General features: G+C 45.0%; 1 protein-coding gene across 15 annotated transcripts in view; it reads left to right on the top strand.

Moving 5' to 3' along the window:
- C15H10orf90 (chromosome 15 C10orf90 homolog) overlaps window positions 1–26,361 on the top strand; it is a 214,569-nt gene that overhangs the window by 51,302 nt on the left and 136,906 nt on the right. For 3 of the 15 annotated variants that reach the window (XM_072740391.1, XM_072740385.1, XM_072740382.1), the window contains one exon: window positions 23,905–23,968. The exons of the other annotated variants lie outside the window; for them this stretch is intronic. In XM_072740391.1, the coding sequence (XP_072596492.1) occupies window positions 23,905–23,968 (64 nt within the window). The remainder of the gene's footprint in view (window positions 1–23,904; window positions 23,969–26,361) is intronic. 15 annotated transcript variants of the gene reach the window in all.

Here is a 26,361-nt window from a genome sequence, read left to right as displayed (position 1 = left end):
TCTGTCTTTACAATAGAGGAGAGAGTGAGTTGTACACCACTAGGAGAAGGAAGTCTGAGGTGTTTTCACACTTTGAGAAGTAATCCAGCATCCCGTGGAAAGTCCCCAATCTCAAAACCATCCACTGTCGGAATTAAAGATTGCAGTAAAAATTCTGGTGAACAATGTAAAGAAATTAAGTGATTGAATTTCAGTCCTCAAGTTAGTGTCCACATTGCCCACTCTTACTTCATTTTGAGTCCTTGATACCTTCAGAGAAACTAAAGTGTTGCACCAAAGAGTTCAACCTACTGAGAAAGGGTATGAACTGGCTCGGTCCAATCCTGCTTCCCCGCCACCCCCTCCATGTTCCGGCCCTCTGAATTTCTCTTCTTCCTCAGAATATATTGGAACCAGTCAGATGTGAGATGGGGGACAGAAGAGACACAGCCTAAAAGATAACTGTATTCTTGGTCAAGTTTCCCAAATGATGCTCCATTGGTTACCATTTAAATAGGATGCCAAATACTTGCTGTATTTTATAAAAACATCACTCGGTCAAGTCCACTTGGGATATACTGGGTTTTAGGGTGAGCTGATTTCTTTAGTGAGGACTCTTAGAGCCAAGGGCATGTCTGTGCAAGTTCTGGAAACCCGCTTGACCTTTGCATAGTGAGCATCTTGCAGGACAAGTGTCATATGGAACATACATTAGGAAGTGCTGCTCTAGCCCCTGAGATGTTACTGAATGCCTGTTCTAGAAGGCTGGGCCCTGAGGCCCCATGGGAAAGGATAGACTGGTGTCTGCTTAGGTATAATCTCTTTATTTCCAAAAAGGGAGAGTGTGTGAAAATTCTAGGGTCTCACTGGGCACCTCCTCAGAACCTCTGCAGGTCTCTGCATTAGCATCGTCGTTGGACCACCGAACTTGATGCATCTGTCACTTGTGATTGAACAAGAAACAATTGCCAGCTCCCTGAGGGAAAGGCAGAGTGGGTATTTGCCCATCTTTGGCTGCCCATGGTCCCTTTCTGTTTCCTACCAGCATGCCAAGTTCTTTGTAGGGATATTTATTCCCACTGTGCTCAGCCTTGTTGGAAGTAAATATGGATGCCTGTTCCCCACTGTGGAAGCTCAAGTGGTCCTCAGGCCAATTTCCTGCCAGATTTCCTTTTCCTACTCTATAGTTTCAGCATAAATCCTAAAGGTGATCCACCAGATGGATCCTCTTTCTTAAAACTTTGGGGCTGGAATGAGAACCATAAGGAGAAAAGAAACCATCACAGATGACATGGCTCAAAGTTCTTACCTCAACTGTGTGTCTGGCTATAAGACCATTCCTGACTCTCTCTTTGTTTAGTTCCCAGGAGTTCACATAGTTCCTGCCAGGGTCCCTGTTCTCATCCTTCTTGGCAATTCTGACCAATGCCATTGGTTTAAGTTAGCCAGAGGCAGTTCCTGCTGGGAACTCTGAATAGGAAACAAAAAGGGACCTGGTTTTATGATCTTGTAGTTATCCTCCAGTCCCTGCGCCAGCGAAACACCTATTAAGAATAGACGAGTGAAGTTCCTCAACTCTTTGTATTATGGGGGCAGACCTAAAAGTGCAGTGATGGAGTTATTCATTCAACAAATATTTATTAGATAAATGTTGTGTTTTAGAAACCATTTTAGGGGCTGGTACTATAGCTATGAGCAGTCAAAGACCTTGCCACATGAAGCTCTCATCCTACTTTGGGGGGACAGTCAACGAAGAAAGATATGGATTGCCAGGTGGTGATGTGCTCTGCAAAGAACTATAAAGTGCAGGAGATGGGTAGAGAAGAATGGAGGTGCACTGCCTTGTGTAGATGGTCAGAGGAGACTTCTGGGGAAAAAGGGATGTTTGAGCCATACAAAGGAAGGAAGGAAGTGAGGTATGAGAGATTTGGGGAAGGACAAAATCCTGAGTCTGGGACATGTGTAGAGTGTTTGAGAACAGTACAGAGGCCAGTCAGGAACTGATGAATGAGGGTATAGTGGGGGATGGTGCCACAGATTGGGGTGGGGGGATGAAGCCATGGTAACTCAAGTTAAAGTGAGGAGCCCAGGAGAGGTTTTGAGTAGGGGAAGGCATGCCCTGAGTTGGGTTTGAAAAGTATTACTCTCAGGTCTGCAGTGACATCCAGCTGTGAGCTTATCCAAGAGCCATTAGAGCTGCTGGTCAGGCAGGGATTGGGCCTGAGGCCTTGGGCTGTGCTGTTTGCTCTCACTTCTGCATCTCCCATGGAGGACAATTGCATGGTGCATTTTGAAATCAAATTATGTTGTTAATATTTCATGTGAGCCTTTCCAATATTGCTACTTAATTTGTGGCAATGATAAGTATGTATGAAAATATGTGCTTGCACATGTAAATTAAATAATTTTATGTCAAGTAGCTATCTGAAGAGCTGTTGAGGTTTCTTTGCATAATGGGAGTGTGTGCACCTTTCTAACCAGAGCATGGTTGGCACTGTTGGAGGCAGAGACCATAGCTGCATGCCAGGGCACTCTGGCCACCTCTAGGAAAATCCTCCCTTGTCATTCAGGCTTCTGGGGAGATGGGGACTGCTGGGTGGTGGCAGACCAGGGTGCTGAAATAATTGAAAAGGACTTCTTTGTGCAGGGTTTGTCAGCCTCGGTAATACTGACATTGGGGCAGATAATTCTCTGTGGTGGGGGCCACCCTGGCACTGTAGGATGGTAGTTGCATCCTTGTCTTCTGCCTGCCAGGTGCCAGCAGCACCTCTTCCCTCATTATGAAAACTAAAAGTGTTCCTAGACATTGACAGCTATCCCCTAGAGGGAAGAAGTCCCCAGTTGAGAACCACTGTTATAGAGTGTTCAGACTTAAAAACAACATTAACAGAAAGAGAAAGATAGATTTTTTTTCTTTGTCACAAGGAAGAGCTAGCCAAGCCCACCAATGGGAAGAGGTGATAAAGAGTGGACAGAAGAGTCTGGCTCTACTTTCTAAGCCTGATGAAATTATTCATCAATGGAGATAGAGAAGGTTGATATCCATGGAGTTTATTTTGATTATTTTTAAAAAAGATTTTACGTATTTATTCATGAGAGATACAGAGAGAGGCAGAGACACAAGTAGAGGGAGAAGCAGGCTCCCTGCAGGGAGCCCGATGTAGGACTCGATCCCGGAACTCCAGGATCACGCCCTGGGCTGAAGGCAGGCGCTCAACTGCTGAGCTACCCAGGTGACCCTATTTCAATTATTTTGTTCATTCAACAATAAATCTGATTGCTACTATGTCCCAGAGACTATGTAGATACAAGGGTGAAGTGGGAGTGAGTATAAGAATGAACCAGACACAATTCTACAGATTCTAATACAGATGCAAAGTGATATCAGAGGGGAAAATTTGGGGCTTCTAGGAGGAAATAGGGAGAAACACCTAATGAGCCCATGGGACAGAGACGGGGAGGATGTTTGCTAAACTGGGTGTATGAAGGAATAGAGTATAAGCCAATTAGGGGATGAAGATGGGACAGAGTGGAAGAAATGGTGGAGAACATGTTTAAGGCCAAGAAGCCAGAGAGTAGTTCATTTAGAGGACTGTAGGTAGTTCAGTATCGCTAAAATGCAAAATAATTGTAGAGTATAAGTAGATGGGTCTTGATGAGTTAAGGCGAAGGGACAGAATTCTGTCTAGATTTTCCAATTTTTACTACATTAATTGTATGGAGGAATTTTTATTAATAGCAAGAATGAGTGAAATGGTCTCGGGAAAGTCAATCCATAAGATGCCATACTGAAATAAGAAAACTGGGGATTCTTATTCATGACAGATGCCACTAAAAATAAATACACCATATGTCATCATTATCATAATAAACAATCAACATTTATTAATTCCTTCCATGCACAAAGCACAGATGGCAACAATAGATAGGGGAGACTACTTGAAACAAATATGACTTCATTCACTCAGCAAATATTGATTGAGCACATGCTGGGTGCCTGCAGTGTGCCAACCACTGAACATACAGAGATAAATTCCACACCATCCCTGACCCAAAGGAGTACAAGGTTTAAACAAAAGACAGCTACCATATTTGTCATCTAGAGATGTGTCACGCAAATTGAAAAGGAAAATATTAAGACCTCACTGGATCAATGCAGAAAGGACAAAAAAAGGAGGTGGCACTAAAAAATAATGTAGAAAAAAATTCAACCCCATTAAAATGTAAATTAATTCACAATGTGTATATTGAAACTAAACATCGCCCATGGTCACATAAGGTAGTAACACCCACTGGGAAGAAATCTCTCAATACAAAGAAAACAACCATATACTTGAAGATGTTCATTGCAGTATTATCTATTCTAAGAAAAATCAGGAGTGACTGAAAAGCTTGATAGTAGAAAAAAGACCATGTGAATAAGTTGTAGAAATGCAAAACATGCTAAGCATTTTCTATCCCTCCTGAGGATTGTTCCACAAGAGGGTCAGAAGGAGCCTCATCCATTATGGGCACTCAATAAATATTAAGCATAATACCTAGTCAAATTAAAAAACAGTGACTAATTAAGCACATGAAATAAATACCAGGCAGGGATGCATTAAATTTATAATTGTTGTTTGTGACAATATGGATGGACCTTGAAAGCATATGCTACGTGAAATAGACGGAGAGAGACTGTGTGATCTTACTTATATGTGGGATAAAACAATAACAGCCAAACTCATAGGAGATGAGATCAGACTTGTAAGTACTGAAGGTGGTAGTGGGGGTTTGGGGGTGGAGGAATTGGAGGAAGGAGGTCAAAAGGTACAAAATTCCGCTTACAAGATAGGGAAGTCCTAGCGATGTAATGTACAGGATGACTATGGCTAACCTGGCTAGGTGATGTGTAGGGATGTTGATAAGAGAGTAGATTCTAAGATCTCTCATCACATGGAAAAAAATTTTTTTTCTTTTCTTCCTTCTTTTCTTTTTGTTGTATCTATATGAGAAGACGGATGTCTGCTGAACCTGTTGTGGTAATCATTTCATAGTATATGTGAGTCAAGCCATCATACGGTATGCCTTATACTTACATAGTGATGGATGCCATTTATTTCTTGATAAAACTGGAAAGAATTTGTAACTGTTGAGTTTGTTGGGGATGTAGATTATTCCCCTCCTTCCATTTACTGGAATTTATAAAATATTTATATGGCCTTTATTAGTTTAAAACCAAAGAAAATTAAAACAAATGAGTAAGAGGGAATCTTTCTAGTGTTTCTTTTCCCTATAGCCAGTCAAAAGACTTTGGATTTGCTGAATTTTTCTTCCCTCTGTCCTCTCCATCCTCCAGGGAGGGTCTTCTATCTTTTCTGACTTCTGTAATGGATAATAAGAGAGGAGCCTGATATGGGGAGGAGTAAGGTGCTCAAGAAATACAAATAATGTTGTTGAATTATTTTAAGATTCCTTTAGTTTCAGTGGACTCTGTTCTTTCGATCAAGACACTGTCCTGGGGATGAATCACATGGGTGACAATTTTATAACATGAGTTTATTTATTTATTTTTATTAGTTGAAGCAGTAAAGCTGAAGTAATCAAGACAGCTTAGAAGTGGTAACAGAACAGAATACGGAGCCCAGATGTAAGCTCACAGTCACCTGATGAGTGACAAAGGGGCCACAGCAATGAGGTGAGGAAGAACTCATTCTGAAACAGTTGGAAATATACAAATTCAGTCTCAGGTGGATTGTAAAGTGTTTTACCTAAATGTAAAAGGCAAAACAAGTAGGTTTTATTTTAAATTTTTTGAAAGATTTATTTATTTGATAGAGAGTATGTGTGCATGGGAGGAGGAGCAGAGGGAGAAAGACAAGCAGACTGTGTGCTGATCACAGAGCCAGATGTGGGGCTTGATCCAGAACCCTGAGATCATGACCTGAGCTAAATCAAGAGACTGAACCACCCAGGTGCCCCAAAACAAGTAGGCTTTAGTAGATAACATGAAAAAATATTTTTAGGATTATGAGATAGGTAAGACATAAAATGCTAACTATAAGACTATAAAGGATTGCTCCACTGAATTATTTTAAAGTTAAATTAAAATTGAGGCTTGCTGCTCATCAAAAGACACCGTGTAAGGCAGTAAAGAGGCAAACCACAGAGTGGCGGAAGATTGACAGATTGACAGTGTGATAGATTGACAGATTGATAGATCCATCTAACAAAGGATTTGTATCCAGTATCAACTATATAAAGAATTTCTATAAGTTCAATAAGGAAAAACAACACAATTTTTTAAAGGGGCCAAAGAACTAAAAGATTCTTCAAAGAAGAGGATATCCAATGGGCAAAAAAATGTATGGAAAGGCTCTCGACATCATTAGTCATCAGGGAAATGCAAATTAAAAGTGCAGTGGGATATTACCCACCAGCATGGCTTAATGAAGTAGACACAACCAAGTGTTGGTGAGGACTTGGAGCAGCAGGAACGCTCATGCATTGCTCATGCATGCAGGAGCATGAACTGGCCCCGTGACTTTGGAAAACTCTTGAGTTGTCAGTACTCAGGCTGAACATACCCAAACCCTATGGCTAAGTAATTCAACCCTCATGTATATTCCCAACAGGAATGCGTGCCTCTGTGTCCTGGAAGACGTGTATAAGAGCATATACATGACAGCGTGATTTGTAACAGGCACTCGCAGGAAACAACCTAATGGTCCATCAAGAGTAAAATGGATAAATCTGTTGTAGAAATTAAAGGAACAAACTGCCACCACACACTGCAGGAGGCTGTGCAATGTTGAGCAAAAGAAACCAAATGCAAGGGATTATATACTGTATGCTTTCATTTGCATATAGTTTAAAACAGACAAAATGAATCTCTGGTTCTGACTGAAGTCAGAATGATTAACTTGGGGGCGGATGAGGAGGCAAGGCATAAAGGAGGCTCGTACTTTTAAACAATCAGAATGGTGATTCTGCAGATGTGTTCATTTTGCAAAACTTACCGAGCTATCCATTTGTGATTTATTCCTTGTTTGTATGTGGATGTCATACTCCAATAAAAAGAAATTGAAATTGTTTGACTTTATAGGAGGAAAGACTGTGGTGCTTGATTCTTGTCTTTAAGGAAATACAGAGTTGTATTTAAAATAAGGCCAGGGAAGTCTAGCTTCTATCCAGGTAAGTGGAAAATCAAACAAGTAAAAGTAAAAGAGAGTCTGGCTGGGCAAGAAGAAGGACTTGCTGAGAATAAGGTTGTTCAAATACAATCGTGGTTTGTGGGCAGATGGGAAGCCTTTGTCCTAGAGTCTTCAAGAAGAAAACAAATGGTGTCCCAGCGCCAAGGAGATTCCATGTCAAGGTCATGAACAAAGCTAGATAAAATAACTATTTCTTTGATTCTAAGATGCACGTTATGTCCTATTTTGACATTTCTGAGCTCTAGGGGCATCATAGCACCTAGAGTCCGTAGCACTTGGCAGTTAATGGCAGTGTCTGTCTTTCTTAGCTCCGGAAAATAATGGTACATCAATAGAAGATTATAAGATTGAAAGGCACCTTCAATTTGATGAAATATGGTAATTAAACCCCTTCCAGCTTTAAGACTCCCTTGTGAGCCTCACAGCGAGGGAGGCTTATTCCCTTAGGAAAGCATTTTCTATTGCTCCGGAGGGTTGTTCCACAAGAGGGTCAGAAGAGGCCTCATCCATTATGGGCACTCAATAAATATTAAGCATCAGCCATGGCCCACAGCCAACTCTGAATAAAAATTGGCATACGTTAACATTTATTGCTCATGGATTTTGTGACTGACGATCTTCTCTCTCTCTCTCTGTATAATCTACGTTTGTAATGGCAAACCCCAAGGTGAACAGAGGGAGAGCCCATGGGAGTTGATGCCTTCCTCTGCAGAGACAGAGAGTGGGTTGAGGGAGATCAGCTTGGAAGATAGGTGCCCAGGACACAGGCAAAGACAAAGATCTTGATATCAGAGCTCACTGTCCTAGCAAAGGTCTCAGAAGCCATTCGTGAAAACGAAGTGCAGTGTTGGGGAATGCTTCTCTGGCACAGAATGAATCTAGGGACTTGTGTATCAGTATGTGTCCATACCCAAAGACTGGATGTTCATGATATATACACCTGCTAAGAAGCCTGGCTCTGAGCTGGAGGGGTATAAGAACCCAAGCCATGCCGGCCGAAGAATCCAAGCCAGTCATTGTGGGTAGAAGGCACGGCATCTCGCTGTAGGTACCTAGATTGGTGGTGAGGTCTTGCTGCAATGCTTGTTCTTGCCAGTCAGCAAGCAGAACATTCTTTTCACTGGCACCCTGGGGAAAGGAATGGAGATCTTATATCCCTCCCTGGTTGGAGATCCAATTGGAAGGAATGCCCCAAGTGTTCTTATTTGGTGTGGGTTGCAGATGTATAGAGCGATTTGGGAAAGTTAAAGAGGGGGCAGCTCCAAGGAAATTAGCCTAGCATACATTGAGGAATTTGTGCTATTTGATTGCACACTGGTTTTTTTTTTTTTTTTTTTTTTTTTTTTTTTACTTTCTCCCTCTTCAGGCTATCAGAAACAGGAGAAAGTTTCAATGGGGAGGAATTAAATCAGCTGCATTTTCTCACAGCGAATGATACCTGACAGATTAGAAGAATCGCCATCAGGGATTTTAGTCTCCCATTGTTTTTCAAGTTTGATGAAATAGCTCTGCTTAGGAAAGGGAGATGCAGCACATCAGTGTTGCAGGCCTTACTTTGCTGGGGCATGAAGGTCACTGGATCAAGAAGGGGAGACTTGCTGTTATTTTTCTTCCTGCCTGAGATTCGGTTAGGAGGAGACAACAAAGAACAAAGATCAAAGGTTTTGTTCTTCAAGTGGCATGAATTGCCCCCAGCTTGGCTTTAGCTGTGAATGGCCATTAATTAAGGAGATAGATTGTACAGACACAAAGACAAGGCTCAGATACCTAAGAGCCCTGCCCTGCCCTCCAGAGTTAAGTTAGTAGACAAAGAGCCACCATCTTGCTGCCCAAGGGATTGCTAGAAGTTGCCAGAGGATGCACACTACAGGACCGCCTTTCTGCCTTTGCCACAACTGCAATACCTTCCTGCATCTTAAAATCCTCCCAAGGCCTCGCTCACCATTCACCTCCTACCCAAACAGATGCCGACTGCATGCAAGACTGGTAGATTCCATGGGATGAGTGCGATCATATTGGAATGATTACTTGGTGTGTGTCTCCCCCACTTCCTATCCCTATGCTCATCCAAGACCTTCAGGTGAGCCCTGAAAACCTTTCCCCTAGGACAGCTAGATAGGAGTCACCTACAACTTGTTGCAAGAGGGTTGTTGTAAAAATAGAAGCATAGATGGGGGCAAAGGCTTGTTTATTCAGTTCAGTAGCCATTGGTTTAAGTGTGAGTCAGATAGATTTGAGTGTGCATTTGCAGAGCTAGTTTATTCCACTCCCAGATTAGATAAAGGAGTCACAGGCTTGGAAGGAGGGCACACTCAGACAGGAACACAAAAATCAAGAGACTAGCAGCTTCTGGCAGACCATGAGCGTCAGCAGGGGTGGTGGTGGTGGAAGGGCTGTGTATCAACTGTCCAGCAGAAATGTACTCATTTGTGCCTTGAGACACAGCTCAGTGCCACATCCAGCCATCCCAGAGGACAACCTCTGTCCAACGGTCTGGGACACTTAGACGTCCCCTATCACAGATGTCAGTTACAGTAGTAGTGCCCTGATGTGAGGTCCCCAGCACATGGCCAAGTTGGAATTAGATGCAGGGTTTATGGAATTTCAGGAAGTCGTAACTGTGAGGTATACGTTGAGCCTGACTCCATTTGGACCTTCCTCTGACTCTCTATTCTTGTGATGTTTTCTCCCTCTCTTATGATAAATATTACAGTGATCTGGGCAGAGACTCTATCTCTCCCAGTGGGGTAGAGATCATATGCTACTAATCTTTGGATCTTCATAATGCCTTATACATCATAGGTACTGTAAAAAAAAGATATTTGCGGAAAACTGAAAGAAATCTTAAGGAGATTTGGTTAGAGAATAAAATATAAGGAAATTAAAAATATGAGTCAACTCAGATCTCTGTATTTAAGATTTCATATTTTGTGGTCTTGCTTCAAGTGCATCTTCTTTCACAGATAATGGTTGCTGAAGTCTTACTATGAAATATTACTAATAAGTATAGTAACTTGGATTTTATACTATTTCATTCTTCTTTGTTATATTCAACAGAAGACATAACCTTTGCTGGTTTATGGCACTCATGTCATCTGGGGTAGTTTGTTATGGATTGCTGTAGAAATGGCCCCCAGTGAATTGTGCCTCCCTGTAGCCACCCCCTTGTGTTGCTTCTCCCATCTGACTGTGGGCTGGACCCACGCGACTTGCTTTGGCCGAGCGGACATTAGCAGCTGTAATACAAGCAGAAACTTGAAGAGCTCTTGGGAAGTGGGGCTCACCCCCTCTAGCTTCTGGGAAACTTTGTGCCTCTATGTGAAGCTCCAGCTAGGCTTCTAGAGGAGAAAGCTTGTGGAGAGAGCCCCAGGATCCCAGCTGGGAACCCACACATGCCAGTGAGACTCTTCTAGATCCTTGGGCTTCTGCCAAACCAGCTGAGATCAGAAGCATCCTGTCAATATACAAAATCAGGAGAAATAATAAGTGCGTCATTGTTTCAGGACACTGCGTTTTATAGCATTTTGTGGTGCTGTAAGTGCCACCTGATACATGATTGAGCCCAATAGTTGGCATTGAAAAAAGAGTATTTCTGCTGTTCTATTTCACAGATGATTTCAGATACTATCAAAGCGTATAAACATATTAAATAGAAGTTAATGCCTCGTCTCCTTCTGCTTCTGCATTACACCTTCTAGAGGAATAATGGCCTGCAGGGTCACTGAGCAATGCTCCTCCCCTACTGACCTCAAGTGTGAACCTTTGCTGATGTTAGAAGGCTGAGCTGAGGATAGGAAACCATGGAGGAGTATCAGCCTGGGACCCCCTGAAGAATGGGACACCTGGTCTTCTGTCCAAATCCCCAGTGCCCCGTGTGCACCCCCACATGATAACCTCGATTCCAATAGGGGTAGGACAGGGGTTGTCTGGAGTTGATACCTTTGTTTCGGGATAGAGCAGAAGATGTTACAAGGTTCCATGGGACATCCGTGCCTTTCTCTAACCCTGAATCCACTCAGCAAAGACAAGCTATGCCTATCCTTGCCCTTGTCATATTCTCAGAGGTGCTTGCCACATTTTGTGAATGTTTTTATTTCCTTTATGGTGACCAGACACCTCAATCCCCATCCCACCCCCAATGAATTTAAGTAAGCCATTTAATTTCTGTGGCCTTTTCTGTAAAGTGGGGATAAAAAGATGTTACCTCCTCTAATGTGGACAGGTAGAGCCATGGCAGCTCAGTGCATGACCTCTATAGTCTCACAGCTTTCTGTCTCTTAAAGACTTTAGGTTGTACCCACTCTTGAACCTACCTCATAGCTACATTGACTTTACCTGCTACCTTGTGGCTGCTTTGGGGCCCACAACACAAAGAGACGTGCAATGGGATCACAAGACCTGCCCATATATAATGTGGAACATACGCTTTTAAGGAAGGAGATTAGCACCAGTTTCAGGGGAGCCCACGGTCTCCTGACTGCCTTTCAAGGAGCACGGGGCTAGGCTTCTGATTTGCATTTATTGAACAAGTGGTGGATGTCAGGCCGTCACAGTGGGTGGCTTCTCATGGGGTACCACATACTCTGTTCAGGTGTAAGACATTGAAAACCTTGGCTCATGTATAAATAGAGGCTCATATCCAGAGAGAGAGAGTTCCCCAGAAATCCTTTTAGTCTTCACTTGAAGGTCACATAGTTGTGAATTTGATTTATCTTGATTGGGAAGTTCCCGGTTGATTCTTTAAAACAAGAACTGGCAAGAGTTAGTTTGTCTATAGTGATTCAAATGGAGAGAAGAGCTCTGTGAAGAACTTGACTTTTAAATTGCCTTATATCATTTTTTGGAACTGAATTAATAATTGTGAACTTTTGTATAAGTGGATTGAAATGTTCATCTGTAGCTTTGGTCCTTGGACGTCATTGAACTTGTGGCAAAGTGCAGTATTATGACTTGAGAGAGAAGGCTAGTGCCCATTGATATATACAAATAGTGAGGAGTATTTGCCTGCCTTCAAAGGAATAATGAATATACTCTTTGAATACTAACAATTATAAAGATGTGTGAAATCCCGTATTTGGTATGCCCCACCAGATTCCAGTCTCCAGAATTCAAGGCTGACTCTGCTTTAGTATGTAACACACCATTGCTGCTTCGAGGGCAAGTTTTTCTCCTAGGAACCACTTGGTTAACATTTTTAACATGCTGGAAGCTGACAAAGTGTTAATTGACTGCTAATTATTAATAGCACATATGCAGGAAATCCTTTGTTTTAGAAATGCATGAGTGTTGGTAATCCTTTACAGAAGAGTTTTCAGAGAGAGATCATTTTAGATGTTAAATATTTCTCATCTAAGACTTCGAGGTTTGGGTAGCTGGACCCTGAGGAATGAAAAGAATAGCTTGAAATTTTGAACTGATTGGAAAACATGATAGTCCACCTGTAAGGTCTCAAGGTCTAAATTTCTGTGTCCATACATCAAAATGTAGACCCATCTCCCTTTTTTTCTAGTATCACTAAGAATTCTGAGCTGCTTCGGTTGACTGGCAAAATGGGAATGTGTGTCGTGGGGTCTGGAGACAAAGCCACCCCGGTGAACATTTTTCACAGGGTGGGGATGTGTAGTGTCTTTTGTCTTTCCTCTTTGGTGCTATCCAATAGAACTTCCTACAGTGATGGAAATGTGCTGTATCTGCACTGTCCAATACAGCTATTGAGCACTTGAAATGTGATCAGTGTGACTGAGCAACTGAATGTTTAATTTCATTTCATTTTAATTAATTTAAATTTGAATAGCCACATATGGTTAGTGGTTACCGTATTGGACAGGACAGCTCTAGAGCCTGCAGAATTCATGCCATTGTGGAATTTGTCTGGACTCGGAATGTGCTACTTGAGGCCACATCTACTTAGTGCCCTTGGAGCCTGGATAGGACTCCAGAAATTGTGAGGTGCTGGGGAAGCAATTCTAGAACAGTCCCTTAAACATGATCATTTCCGTGAGGGGTCCAGAATGCTGATTGAAGCCACATTTAACAAAATCCCATCTCGGGGAAGTGTTTAAGAATAAGTCTAGAGCTATCATTAAAGAAAAAGTACAGATAATAATACGTATTGACAAGGGTGCGGAATAATTGGAAGCCTCATACGTTGCTGGTGGGAACATAAAATGGTGCAGTTGCTTTAGAAAACAGTCTAGCACTTTTTCAAAAGGTGAGACATAGAGTTACCATATGACCTAGGAATCCTACCCAAGAAAAACGGAAACCTATGTCCACATAAAACTTGTACACTATTCATAGCAGCATCATTCGTAATAGCCAAAATGTTGGAACAACCCAAATGTCTGTTAATTGATGAATGGATCAATAAAATGTGGTGTATCCATACAGTGGAATATTACCTGGCAATAAAAAGAACCAAGTACCAATGCACACTGTAGCATGGGTGCATCTTGAAAATATGCTAAGTGAAAGAAGCCATTACAAAGGACCACATACCATATGATTCCATTTATATGAAATGTCCAGGTATAGGAGTGGTTGCCTAGGGCTGGAGGGTGAAAGGAAAATACAGAGAGACTGCCAATGGGTATGGAGTTTGTTCTGGAAATGACGAAGTCCTAGTATGGTTGAACAACTCTGTGACTACACTAAAAGCAATTGTGCACTTAAATGAGTGGATTGTACGTGAATGTACGTGAATGACATCTTAAGTTGTTACACTTAAAAATATCAGAAACGAAATTAAATGCAAATGGGAACAAACAAAGAAAAACAGAACCAGTATAGAGACTCCCACCCCTCCTCCAGACCCAAGTGTGTGTGTGTGTGTGTGTGTGTCTGTGTGTGTGTGTGTGGGGGGTGGGCATGTGGAGTACTTGGGGAGATTTCCAGATGGGGCTTCGTTTGAGCTCTCCTCTCTGCTAACTTGTTCTGTGTCTGGTTTTCATTTATTAACTGTGGGGGTGGGTAGAGGTCTGATTATAGCTATGGATTAAAATAGTGACTAGGAGAGGCAATGAATTCCTAATCTAAAGTGTTTTGAAGCATTTGATTAAATATGTGGACAAAATGAAAAGGAAAATTCATTTCTCATTCATTCATCCAGCAAATATTTAGCAAGTGCATACTATGTGTCTGGGACTCTTCTCAACCCTGGAGACTGACTATCAGTGAACAGCACAGAGGAGATCTCTGCCCTCTCTGAGGGCCATCCAAGCTCAAGGTACTAGGCTGGACCCATGTGAGTTCACTGGTCAGGACCCTGGAAGGAGACTGAGAGTGCACTCCCATTTGGGTAATTTTAGGAGAGTTTTAAAAGGGACCATTTATGACATGTGGACAGGGGATGGTGTAGAACGCTGGGACTTGTGTCAGCCCCTTATACCTTCTGGAGGTGTTGAGGTGAGGTCATCTATATACAGATGGCAGAGAGTGGAGGGCTGGCCAGAGAGAGAGGAATACCTACAGGAACTGAACTCAGCCTATAAATAGCCCACAAGGAGGAGCCGGGGCGGGGGGGGGGGGTCAATACCCCACCTTTTCTCCTTTCTACATCCCACCTGTGGTCCCTTTTGGATGAACCCAACTGGCAGCTGGAGGTGAGGGAACCCTGGCAGCACAGTCCATGCAAGTCAGCCTGCCAGGGTACAGCACAGATAGAGAAGGGTGGAGTGGACCTGCAGAGGTGGACAGATGATGTCCGGTACAGGGGGACACAAGGTTGAGAAGGTTGCACTGAAGGTTATGCTCTTCATCATATCATGGAATATGAGGTTTGAGAAATGAAATTCAGGAGCTATATTGCTTCCCCAGTTCCAGCGGGTTCATCATGGAAATGCAGGGATGTTATCCGGCATTTGTACAAATAACCCCAAATAAACACCTCAACCCAAACAGCTACATCACGGAAATTTTTGAAGCCAATTCAGTTAAGAGTTGCGCAAACCTTAGTTCTGCTTCCATCCATACCCTCACTCCCAGGTTCTAAAAGGACCTTATGCTGCTAATCTGCATCCTGACATTAGAGCCCCTCAAAGTTCTTGGAAGTAAATTCTACAGCAGGTGGAATGCCCAGGCCTCTTTGCCTGGCAGTAGGTTAGCTGATTTTACTTGCCAAGAAAATCGATCTTGGACAGCCCACTCCAGAATAACCTTCAGAAATGACACGGATGACCCTGGGTTAGCTTCATGTTGCTCAAAGAGAAAGGGAGATGAGAGAGTCACAGGTCACTACCAACATGAGGGAGCCCACAGCCTCTGGTAAGAGCCAGTCTGCCCACTGATGTCGCGGTAATGAGCTGTACTTGTTTTCTTCCCCAAGTGTTTCAAAACCCAAAATCATTTATCATACTGATTATAACCTACAAGAGTGACATTATTCATTTTTTTTAATATCATTTCATGTCTCAAAGGACATTCTTTTAATCATAACATCAATACAATCCCTGATGAGCGTTCTCCTGTCTTGAGAGTTGCTTTATGTACCGCAGGCGGAACTCTCAGGAATCCGGGGGTCCCTCTGGGCTCAGTATTCCCAGACTCTAACCTGAAACTGCATTGCCTCCGAAGAGCTACTCTGTAGTCTGAGCTGTGTCTTCCACTTAATTTTAAAGCTACTAATTTAGGTCTCAATAGTGGCCATCCTCTACTTCAATTTATAGATGGGATTTTAAAATTAAAGATCGTGTGTAGTTAAAGTCTTAAAAATATAGACTACAATTGAATTTTATTTTTTTTTTATTATTTTAAGTTTTCCTTTGTATTGTCTTGTAGCTCTGTCTCACAAGGAGCCACATTTTCTGGGTTTCTGGTTGTTTCTCCCTTCTTGGGTTGTTGGGTTCCTAATCCCAGGCCCTAGTAACTTTTGGCTCTGGGTCCAGAGGCAGCAATGTCACACCTGGCAGGATGCTCAGCAGGCTCCATCTCTAAGGGTTGGTGTTGTCAAGTCACCTGCAGGACCCCAGGAGACCTGGGAGCCTACCTTCCTCCTTGGCCACAAAGGTTAGGGTAGAGTGCTCTTTAGGGCTGGGGGGCTGGGGGATACAGCCCATCTTTCCCTTCTGGATGTCCATCCCAGGGCCACTTACACAGGCTGCTCCCACCAGGGTCCCAGGGATCACCAAGGAGCAGCTGTTCTGCAGGAACATTGGGACCTTTCCAGGGTCTTCTGCAATCATCCTGCAGAGGGAACCGAGTCTCAGCTTGTACCCTGCAGGGCTGGCCCTGCCAATCACCCCAGACCCCAAGGCTGTGCCTTTCAGCAGAGGGCACTGGGCCTGCTTCAGAGTTGGAGGGTGAGAGGGCTGGAGTCAGAGAAATGCCTTCCTGCCTCCGCATCTCTGGTTTGGCACATCAAGGTGCATGCTCCTTTGAGGGCGTTTGCAGTCATCCATATTCATGACTTGTTGGCCCAAATTCTGCCTCTACTGAGAATAAATATGAAGCCATTTTCCAGAATGAAGAGTTTTTCTCCCCCATGACTTGGTTATAAGGTTAAAAATGGCCATTAAGTGATTAGCGTAACTGAAGCCATGGAGCAACATTCATTTGAAAGTCGAGTTCCCTTTAATGTGTGCAATCCATTTTATTATAAAATGTCCTTTACAGCCAGTTTTGCCTTTTTTCTGAGCTTTCCTGGTGTGGCACCAGATCAAAAGGGTACGCTGGAGTGAAATGTCTACATTTTATGCAGAGGCTACGTGACCAAATCCCAAGATCCATTAATGGAAAAATATGCATACCTCTTGTGCCCTATTATGAAAATGTGCCTTATCTTACCTGATTAAACTGTCAGCTCTTATTAAAATGGATTCATGTAGCTAAAGAAACTCAAGCTTGGTGGAACTTGCAGAGAAGTGTAGATAAATTGTTACCTCAGCAAAATCTGTGTCTATTATCAGAACTTCGGCCTTCCTGACCATTAGGATGTTGAGCCGTGTGGCCAAAACCAATGGTCTCACTCTGTGGCTTCTGTGGAAAACAAAAAACTAAAGCCCTAAATGAACTTTGCTAGTAGTCTGGGGAAAGGGGAAGCGAGCACATCTGCGTTGGCATTTCTATGTTTTATAGATTATCTTTCTTGTCTTGGATAGTAGAGATGAGGTTCTCACTGAAGACTGGAGACTTTTTGTTCATGCAATTTTCTCTCTTTTAAACAAGGGCATAGATACAGATTTTTTTTTCTCCCCCTTCAACTAAAGATCAAATCTGAGAAAGGAAATAAAGGATCAAGAGCCAAACAGTCAGGCAAAAATATTGGATAAATGACTTGAAGGCTTCTTTTTTTTTTTCCCTGTGAAAACGTGGCACAGGAAGACTCCTGGGTGACATAGAAGGTTCGCATTTTCCCTCGTGGTGCAGTTTTACTTAGATATCAAGGGATGGTGAGGCCCAAGGTCAGAAGCCAGATGGCTTCTCTGAATCTCCATTTCTGGAAGGAGCCTGGGCTGGCTTCAGGAGGGGTGGAAATGAAAACATGAGCGAACTGAGTCGTCGAGAGCCATGTTCAGGGGAAATGAACACAAGCATTTCTTTCAAGCTTATCCAATCTAATTTTATCTCGGTCTTTGTACTCGCCTGCCCTTGACGACCCTGTCTCTTCCCCCACTTTGAATCCAGAGGCGAGGGTGGCCGTGAAGCAGCCTCTGATGCCAGGCTTCCGTGGATGGCCTCCTGCCTTTCCCCACCTCCCACCGCTTCTGGTTCTCTTTCGCATCCACCAGAAGCTCCCCCCAAATCCCAAAAATGTGTGGAATCAACCACGCTTCTGTGACTGCCTTTCAGGGCTGGAAGCAGTAGAAGATGTTTTTCATAGATAAAATGCAGGTGGGCACCATCTAGGAATAATTGCCAGGGGCTGTTGCCAGCACTTCGAATGCACTCAGCCTGCACGCTAACCTGGAGGTGGGTGTAACTATGGGCCCCTTTTACACGTACGGAAAACTGAGGCATAGAGGGCCTAAGCAGCTCATCTAAGGTCACACAGCAGGTAGGGGCCGCTGGGGGTCAAGCCCTGGGATATTGTCTTATTCAAACGACGACATGTGACATGTGACACTGCTGACACCCTGACTTCCACCTCCAGGCTGACTTCTACCTCCAGGCTGGAGCGCTCCTCTGTTTCTCCAGCGCGATCCATGTTAAACCCGATCCCCTCCCCTGGAACCTGCCATCCCCTTCCTAGCGTCTCTTCTGTCCCCTCACGGTGACCCTGTCCTGGGCTTGCTACTCTGAGTGCTGTGTCACTCATATCACCCATTGTTTGTTATTCTGAATTTTGGGAACTCCCATTGGCAAGGCACTGTCTTTCAACGAGGGGGTAAATGGACATGACTGTGTTTTCTCAAGTCCAAGGTCCACTGATGGTAAGATGCACCACTAGTTTACGTGTGGCTAAGAAAGACCCAAAAAGGAAACCCCAAACCTGTCAACTTCACTATGACACACCATCCTTTTTAAGACACATCCTGACTTCGGAGAGGTTCAGTTGCTTCCAGCAGTTTGGGCAAATTCACTTACACATAGCATCCCTAGCCCTTGTGGTGGTAGCCCCTGACAGGCCAGGAAAGCAGTGATGGGTGCAGCCCTACCTATAAGGGGCTGTGTGCTCCGAGGACCCAGTGGTGAGCCCGAGGAAGCATGTAGGAGCGAGAGCTCTGCAGCCAGACCCCCCCTCCACACACCCAACCCAGTCAGTAAGATCCAGGTGAGCCACCTCATGGCCAATTGGGCCTTGGGGTCTTGCCCTTGCTCTGCCTCCTGGTGTGGGTGTGGGATGAGATATTCTGAGGAAAGCACAGGGCTAGGAGCAGAGCAGCTGCTCACTATTAATTTTCATTAGTGTTGTATGATTGTGCCCACAGCTCTTTGCTCCCCAAGGTGGGTGCTTGGGGTGAAGGGAAGAGTTTCCCAGCAGGTGCCTCCAGCACCCTCATTATAGCTCAAAACCCGGGAAACACTGATTTGTATCATAGCTAATACCTTTGCCAGAGATGTGATTCATCACAAGGGCTCATCCTGAAATGTGAGCAGACATTTGGGGGACATTTTTCCTGGGGCGAGGTCTGTGGGCCTCATTCAGGAGAACACATCTGGTGTCGCGTTTAGGAGGCGACTGGCTGTGGAGAGGACATTTGCGTAGCAATGTGAATAATAGTGTTTAGCAATGCGTTTTCCTTATGTGGGGTGTGTGCTGGTGTCTATTTGCCTCATAGGCTACTTTGAGGCATTTGGAGTTGAGACTAAGGGACACATGAAGGAGAGGTCGGTGTGAGAAAGTGGTTTTCCTGTTCCCCGAAAGCTCCCTGAGGCCAACCAAGCTCCCTGCGTGGTGAGTGAGGTGCCTTGGCATCATCAGATGTCCTTGTGGTTCCTTGGGAGGGCAGCTCGCTGGTTATTCCGGATTCCTAAAGAACATCATAGAAGCCTTGGAGCATGGAACTTTATTCGGCCTCTGAATTCTAGGGCATAACTAGAAAAGTCATTCTGTTTTATTAAAATTAAAAAAAATAGGGATCCCTGGGTGGCGCAGTGGTTTGGCGCCTGCCTTTGGCCCCAGGGCGCGATCCTAGAGACCCGGGATCGAATCCCACATCAGGCTCCTGGTGCATGGAGCCTGCTTCTCCCTCTGCCTGTGTCTCTGCCTCTCTCTCTCTCTCTCTCTCTCTGACCATCATAAATAAATAAAAATTAAAAAAAAAATAAAATTAAAAAAAATAGTCATTTAAATCACATGGTGCATACATGCACCAAAATGGCAAGAAACTGGAAAACCCAGTTGTTTGAGGTCAGGCATCATATATGATGCTTTGGTGAAGAGATGGAGATAAACATAACACATCCCCTGTCTTATATTGTGTTTAAACACAGACACGGGGGACACCTGGGTGGTTGGCTCAGGTCATGATCCGGGTCCTGGGATCGAGTCCTACATTGGGTTCCCTGCAGGGAGCCTGCTTCTCCCTCTGCCTGTGTCTCTGCCTCTCTCTGTGTGTCTCTCATGAATCAATAAATAAAATCTTAAAAACACACACACACACACACACACACAGATATGCACAGTCTCTCTTATAGAGTGTAGCTGGGCCTGCGGTACATCTTGTGAATTTTCTGGTTTGAACAGAAAGGAGGATCTAGGTGTCTTTTTTTTTTCTTCTTGGTTTGAAATTCAGTGAGTGAGATGCATTTTCCCCCTTTGGGGTGAGGGGGTGTTTCTGGTCTGTCCTAATGCTTCCTGAGTCTCGCACATGGTTGGCTTTGCTTTGGTTGCTGTGACTTCACCCGTGAGCTTCCCGCTGCATCTGCCTGTTGTTCCCTGAGTACATCTTCCCCACACACACAGCACGGGCTTCTGTCCACGCTAGGGCTCAGTGGGTGTTTTCGTCTGATGGCCACAAGAGGAGATAGCAATGTTGCCCTTGGGACTTTCCACGGCATCTCCTCCATGACATCAGCCCCCTGGGGACACAGAGTACCTGCCAAGCGCAGGACGCCTAGGCTCAGCATGCCGGCTGCGGTGAGCTGGCCACCTGCTGTCCCTCTCAGGCCCCAAGGAAAGCCATCCACCTGGACACACACCCCCACGCACCGTGGCTCCCGTTAGCTGAGCGCTCTCTGTGCTTTAATCTGTATAATTTGGCTGCAGTGGCCAATGAGACAATTCTTAGGGGAAATGATTAGGCAGTTACATCTTGGAACTTTAAAAATATCTCATCTACAAAGTGGTGAAAAGAGAGTGCTATTCTCTTCCTCCTCCTGTGTCTCACATCCATCCCAGAGCTTTGTGCTGAGAAGGAAAACAAGCACATAATGCTTTCCTGGATGGAAAAAGCAAGCAAGTGTTGCCCTCCCAAACCGCGTTCTCTGGCTCGTCCTTTTAAAGGAGTATGAGTGTTTGTTGCTTAATGAAAGAAAAAAAGAAAAGCGCTTTAATGAATATTAACAATTGGAAAGGGGGCAGCTTAGCGCCGCCTTCGGCCCAGGACATGATCCTGGAGACCCGGGATTGAGTCCCACGTCGGGCTCCCTGCATGGAGCCTGCTTCTCCCTCTGCCTCTCTCTCCTCTCTGTGTTTCTCATGAATAAATAAATAAAACCTTAAAAAAATTTTTTTTAAAAAAGCAATTGGAAGGGGATTAATTCCAAATCCCTTATTACTGTTTTTTTAAACTCACTTCTAACTGTGCATGCAGCTATCAGTAGAGCACTTAAAGCCCTGCAAAGCAGAGGGGACAGCCGGGAGGTGGTGCTTTTCCCTGGCATCTCAAAGTTGTGTCCGTGGGTGCTGTCCAGCCTCCGTCTCCCGGTCTTTCCCCAGGCTTCCTGCCGTTCACCCCCCGGCTCCGGGAGCTGCTTTGGGCCGGGCCTTTCGGACGGTGGAGCTCCACCGGGGCATCCCATCTCCGTAGAGCACCGAGATCTGCTCCCCGTGGAGGGGAGAGTTTACCAGAACGAGCAGACATTGGGCAAGTGTGAACCACGCTCAAGCAGAGGCCCACTGACCCCAACAGAAACGTCCTCATGCTTCTAAGTCGTTGTCAGCAAAACAGCAACCTCAAGTTTGTTGGCAGGTGCGCGTGGACACTTATTTTGGAGATAGAGCAAAACGGAACCATAGACCAGCACAGCCTGCAAATCCTTCATCACTGATTTAGAAGGAGGAGAGAGAGAGAAGAAGGGGAGGGGGAAGGAGGGAACGAAGGGGACAAGCAAGGAAGGGTGGAGGAAGAGAGGCAGGGGGCGGGCAGGGGTGTGAGAAGCATCAGGCTCCCGTTTTCATCCCTGCTCCGCACCCCAGGGCCAGCGCTGGGACTGCTCCCTGGTAAACTCATTAGTTTCGCTCAGTTTTGACACCTGCTTCAATCAGTTCAGAAATGCCACCGCTGAATAAGCCCATCCGTGAGCTGGTAACTGCTTCCTTCCAAAAGACCAGCTCACATGCCAACTGCAAAGGAAAGCGCGGCCTGACACAGTAGCTTAATTACAGGTCTGGCGGAGGAGGACAGGCAAGCGTGTACCAAGCCAGGAGAGTGCAGGCAAGGGGCGGGAAGTCGTGCAGGGGTGATGGATGTTTAAATCATAACCTGTTGGCCGGCATAGCTGGAGGACAAGGTGGGCTCTGTGCTGAGTACCTGCTTCCAGTGGACTTGGGTTCGAAGATATGAATTCCCCTATGGTCAGATTACAGGATGTGCAGGAGAGGAGGATGTCACGAGGATGTTTGCTGTTTCTTTCTTCTCTCTTCCAAGAAAAGCACACCCAGGTGTAATGATTCACCTGGGCTTATGGCAAAGTGCGCAGAAGGGTCAAAGGCCAGCTGGGCTGGACCTGTCATCTCAGTGCAGGAGCCACTGGGGAAGGGGCAGGAGTGAACGGTGCTCAGTGTCTGGTGTGCGGGTCTAGCTTTGCCACCGGTCGGTGACGATGCATGAAGACCACAAGCAAGTCCTTGGAGAGCTCTAAGCCACGTTGTCCTATCCTTCCTGTGCTTCCGATCTGCTTCTCAGAGCCACCGTGCAGAGCAATGCTGTGAAATATGGATGCTCATGGGGCGCCTCCCAGGTCTTTCATGACACCGAGGGAGGAGCGGAGAAAGGTGGTCTGGGGGGATTCGTGGTGGCATAAAGAGCGCTGTTCCAACCCAACCTGGAGGGGTGGGTCGTTCGTGCTGTAGTGTTCCTTGTCATATTCCGACGTTTGTGCCAATGACTCAGGTGACACAGGCAGTCGCTGATGAGGTTTGCAAGGAATGGCTTATGTGCTGGGTGACGACTCCAAAATGAAGAGCAGACACTAAAAAAGATGGGATTTATTTAATAGTGATCAGTACAGCCGTTCCTCTGAACTCAGCCATTAAGTTCTGTTGGTATATTCTCCTAGAACTCCCTTGAATGCACCCCCCCCCCCATATTGTCACCACGTAAGCCCAGCTGTGGTCATCAGGCATCTCCCCCCACCGGTCTCTCCTCCTCTACTCCTGCCCCTTTCCAGTTCATTCCTTCCTGGCAGCCAGCTGTCTTTTAAAAATGCAAATCTGATCAAGCTAGTCAGCTGCATCCCTTTTCCTGCCCTTAGAACAAATCCAGGTAATTAGCACGCTTCCCAAGGCCGTGTGGCATCTGGCGCCAGCCTCCTCCCAGCTTCCTGGCTGTTCTCTGCCTCACTGCCCCAGCACCACGATGCCTCGGGCACACCGGGTCCTCTCGCCTCAGCTCCTGAGCACTCTGGTCCTGCCACCTCGAACACCCATCCACTCCTCTTCCTTTCTGAGTAATATTCTATTGCATGAGTGGCCCCCTGCTGTGATTAATGCCGTTATAAACACTTGGATACTACAAGCCGTTGTGTGGACATATGTTTTCATTTGCAGGGGGTGGGTGGGTGGTGGTAAATCCCTAGGATTGGAATTGCTGGGTTGTGTCGTCAACCTTTGTAGTTTATCCTAATGAGAAATTACATTTTTTTTCCAAAGTAAAGTATAACACGTCACATTCCCCCCAGCAATGCACGGAATCTCAGTGGAAGAGCCCAATCTATCAATCAATGTGGAGCAGAGGTCAGCTTCGTGGGTATCAATTAGAATTTTTTTTGTCCACTTTGTGAAATGCAGCCTGATATTCTAATGAAGGAAGTTCAGTGCATGTAAGTTCAGATTTCTCCACACCCTCATCAACACTTGATATTTTCAGTATTTTTAGGTTAAAGCCATTTTTTTTTTTTTTTTTTTTGGTAGGTGTCTGGGGATATCTCATTGTGGTTTCAGTGTGCATTTCCCTGGCGACTGAAGATGCTGAAAGGTCCATGTGCTTTTTTGTCATTTTTCTATCTTTATTTATGAGGAGTTTAAAATTGAGTTGTCTTCTTATTTAGTTGTAAAAGTTCTTTTTTATTTTTAAAGATTTTATTTGTTTATTCATGAGAGGCACACAGAGAGAGGCAGAGAGAAAAGTAGTCTCCCTGGAGGGAGCCTGATGCAGGACTCGATCCCAGGACCCCAGGATCATGCCTTGCACCAAAGGCAGATGCTCAACCACTGAGCCACCCAGGTGTCCCTAAAAGTTCTTTTTAAAAAATATTTATTTATTTGAGAGAGAGAGCGAGCACAGTGGGAGAAGGAGCAGAAGGGGAGGGAGCAGGAGAGAATCTCAAGTAAACTCCCCACTGAACACGGAGCCCAATGTGGGGCTGATCTCATGACCTTGAGATCATGACCTGAGCCAAAATCTAGAGTCAGAGGCTTAAGCAACTGAGCCACGCACTCACCCTGTTATAAAAGTTCTTTATATAATGTGGGTATAAGACTTGCCAGATATAAGTAATATAAGTATTTTCTTCCAATCCCTGGCTTGCCTTTCCATTTTCTTAATGGTGTTTTTCAGAGGACAGATTTTAATTTTGATGAAGTCCACTTGCCATTTTTTTTCTTTTATGGTCAGTATTTTGGGAGTTCTAAGAAATATTTGCTACTCCAAGGCATGAAGATTTTCTCTTATGTTTTATTCTGTAAGTTTTATAGTTTTAGCTTTTATATTCAGGTATATAACCCATTTCAAATTAATTTTTGTGTAAGGTGTGAACTAAGGGTTGAAGCTCATTTTTGTTTTTGTTTTTTTTCTAAATGGATAGTCCGGTAGGTTATTTTCTAAATGGTATCATCTGGTGAGCTTGAGGATTCCCAGTGCTTAAGGTTTGGAGCCGTGATGGGATATGCGTCCGTGAGCAGCTAGGTCTGGGGGATTTTGGATTGCCTGCCGATCCCAACCATGGCCCGTCCACCTTTACCCCTGCCTCATGGGTCTTCTGCATAGGGATTCATTTGAACAAAGTGCTTCACACCTACCAGTGTCGGAGGTCTATCTATTCCCTAAGTTATAAGGTGGGGAAGCTGGGCCCGGGAAAGGTTGTGGTGTGCCCAGGTGAGTCTGTGCCAGAACGGGAGCTGGAGGCTCAGTCTCCCCTCGACCTGCACTGCACCTCCTCCTGCCCCACCTCCATGCTGCCTCTGGCTGAGAGCTGCTGGAGATTCCACAAAATCCCTTATTTGCAGTTTGCCTTTTCAGCATTTTAAACATTGAAAACGGGCAACCCGTAAAGCTAAATAATTTAGCTCCTCTTTTTCTGATGCTGTCACTTGCGGGGGAGATAAAAGATGGGTTTGTCAGGAGGGGTGGCAGCCATCCAAAGGCTATGCAAGCACATTCTGAATCTCAGTGGAAGAGCCCAATCTATCAATCAATGTGGAGCAGAGGTCAGCTTCGTGGGTATCAATTAGAATTTTTTTTGTCCACTTTGTGAAATGCAGCCTGACATTCTAATGATCCGCTTGGGTTTCCAAAGACTCTGTATTCTTGCAACCTAACTAATCACCATAAGTGCAGGTGGAGGCACAATAAGGCCTGAATTCCATAGTTCAAGCACAAGGCCAGAGAATTCCGGGAGCCCTTAATGAGGGCTTTTAGATGGCAGATGAGAACATGGTACATTCTCTGTGCAACCCACTCTGACCCAGATCATCTCCCTCCCACCACCGAGCCCACCATTGTCCCGGCGTCCGTGATGGCCGTGTTGTTACATCTCTGCCTCATTCCGGCTCACGAGCATCTGGGACAGCAGGTCACTTTTTCTTCCTGAACTCGTTTTTGCTCTAGGCTTCACAGACACTCTGTCACCGGCAGCCCTTTTCTTTCTCTGCTTTCCTTGAAGGCTCCTTCCCCTTATTCAGACTCAACTTCTTGGCGTGCCCCAGGGCCCCATTCTCTCATCTACCCACTTCATCTCTCCAGGCGACATCATCTTGCCCCGTAGCTGGGACACCATCTGGGACTCGATGACAGCGGCTCTTGTTCATGGCCTCAGTCTGAACCTTCTCCCATGTCCCATCCCTGCCTAAAGGACCACCCGCTTGCATCTCCTCTTGATGGCACCTCTGTTGATTTTCCCTCCAAATCTTGCCCCCACAACCCTGTCCCTCCCCAGTCTGATCTCAACAGTGAAACCATCTTCCACCAAGTCGCTTAGGCCTTCCTTCAAGGGATATAGTGGATCCTTCTTTCTTGCCGCATCCCACCTTGAATGGGTCTCTAAGTCCTGCCAAACTGGCCTTCAAAAATAGAATTTGGAAGCCACCACTTCATACCATACCTTGGCAAACTATGTCATTTCTTCCCTTGGCTACTGGGATAGTTTCCCC

Source organism: Vulpes vulpes, chromosome 15 (assembly GCF_048418805.1).
Source record: "Vulpes vulpes isolate BD-2025 chromosome 15, VulVul3, whole genome shotgun sequence".
NCBI lineage: Eukaryota > Metazoa > Chordata > Mammalia > Carnivora > Canidae > Vulpes > Vulpes vulpes.
The sequence above is the reverse complement of the archived record's forward strand: the minus strand, read 5'-3'. Positions and strand labels throughout refer to the sequence as shown.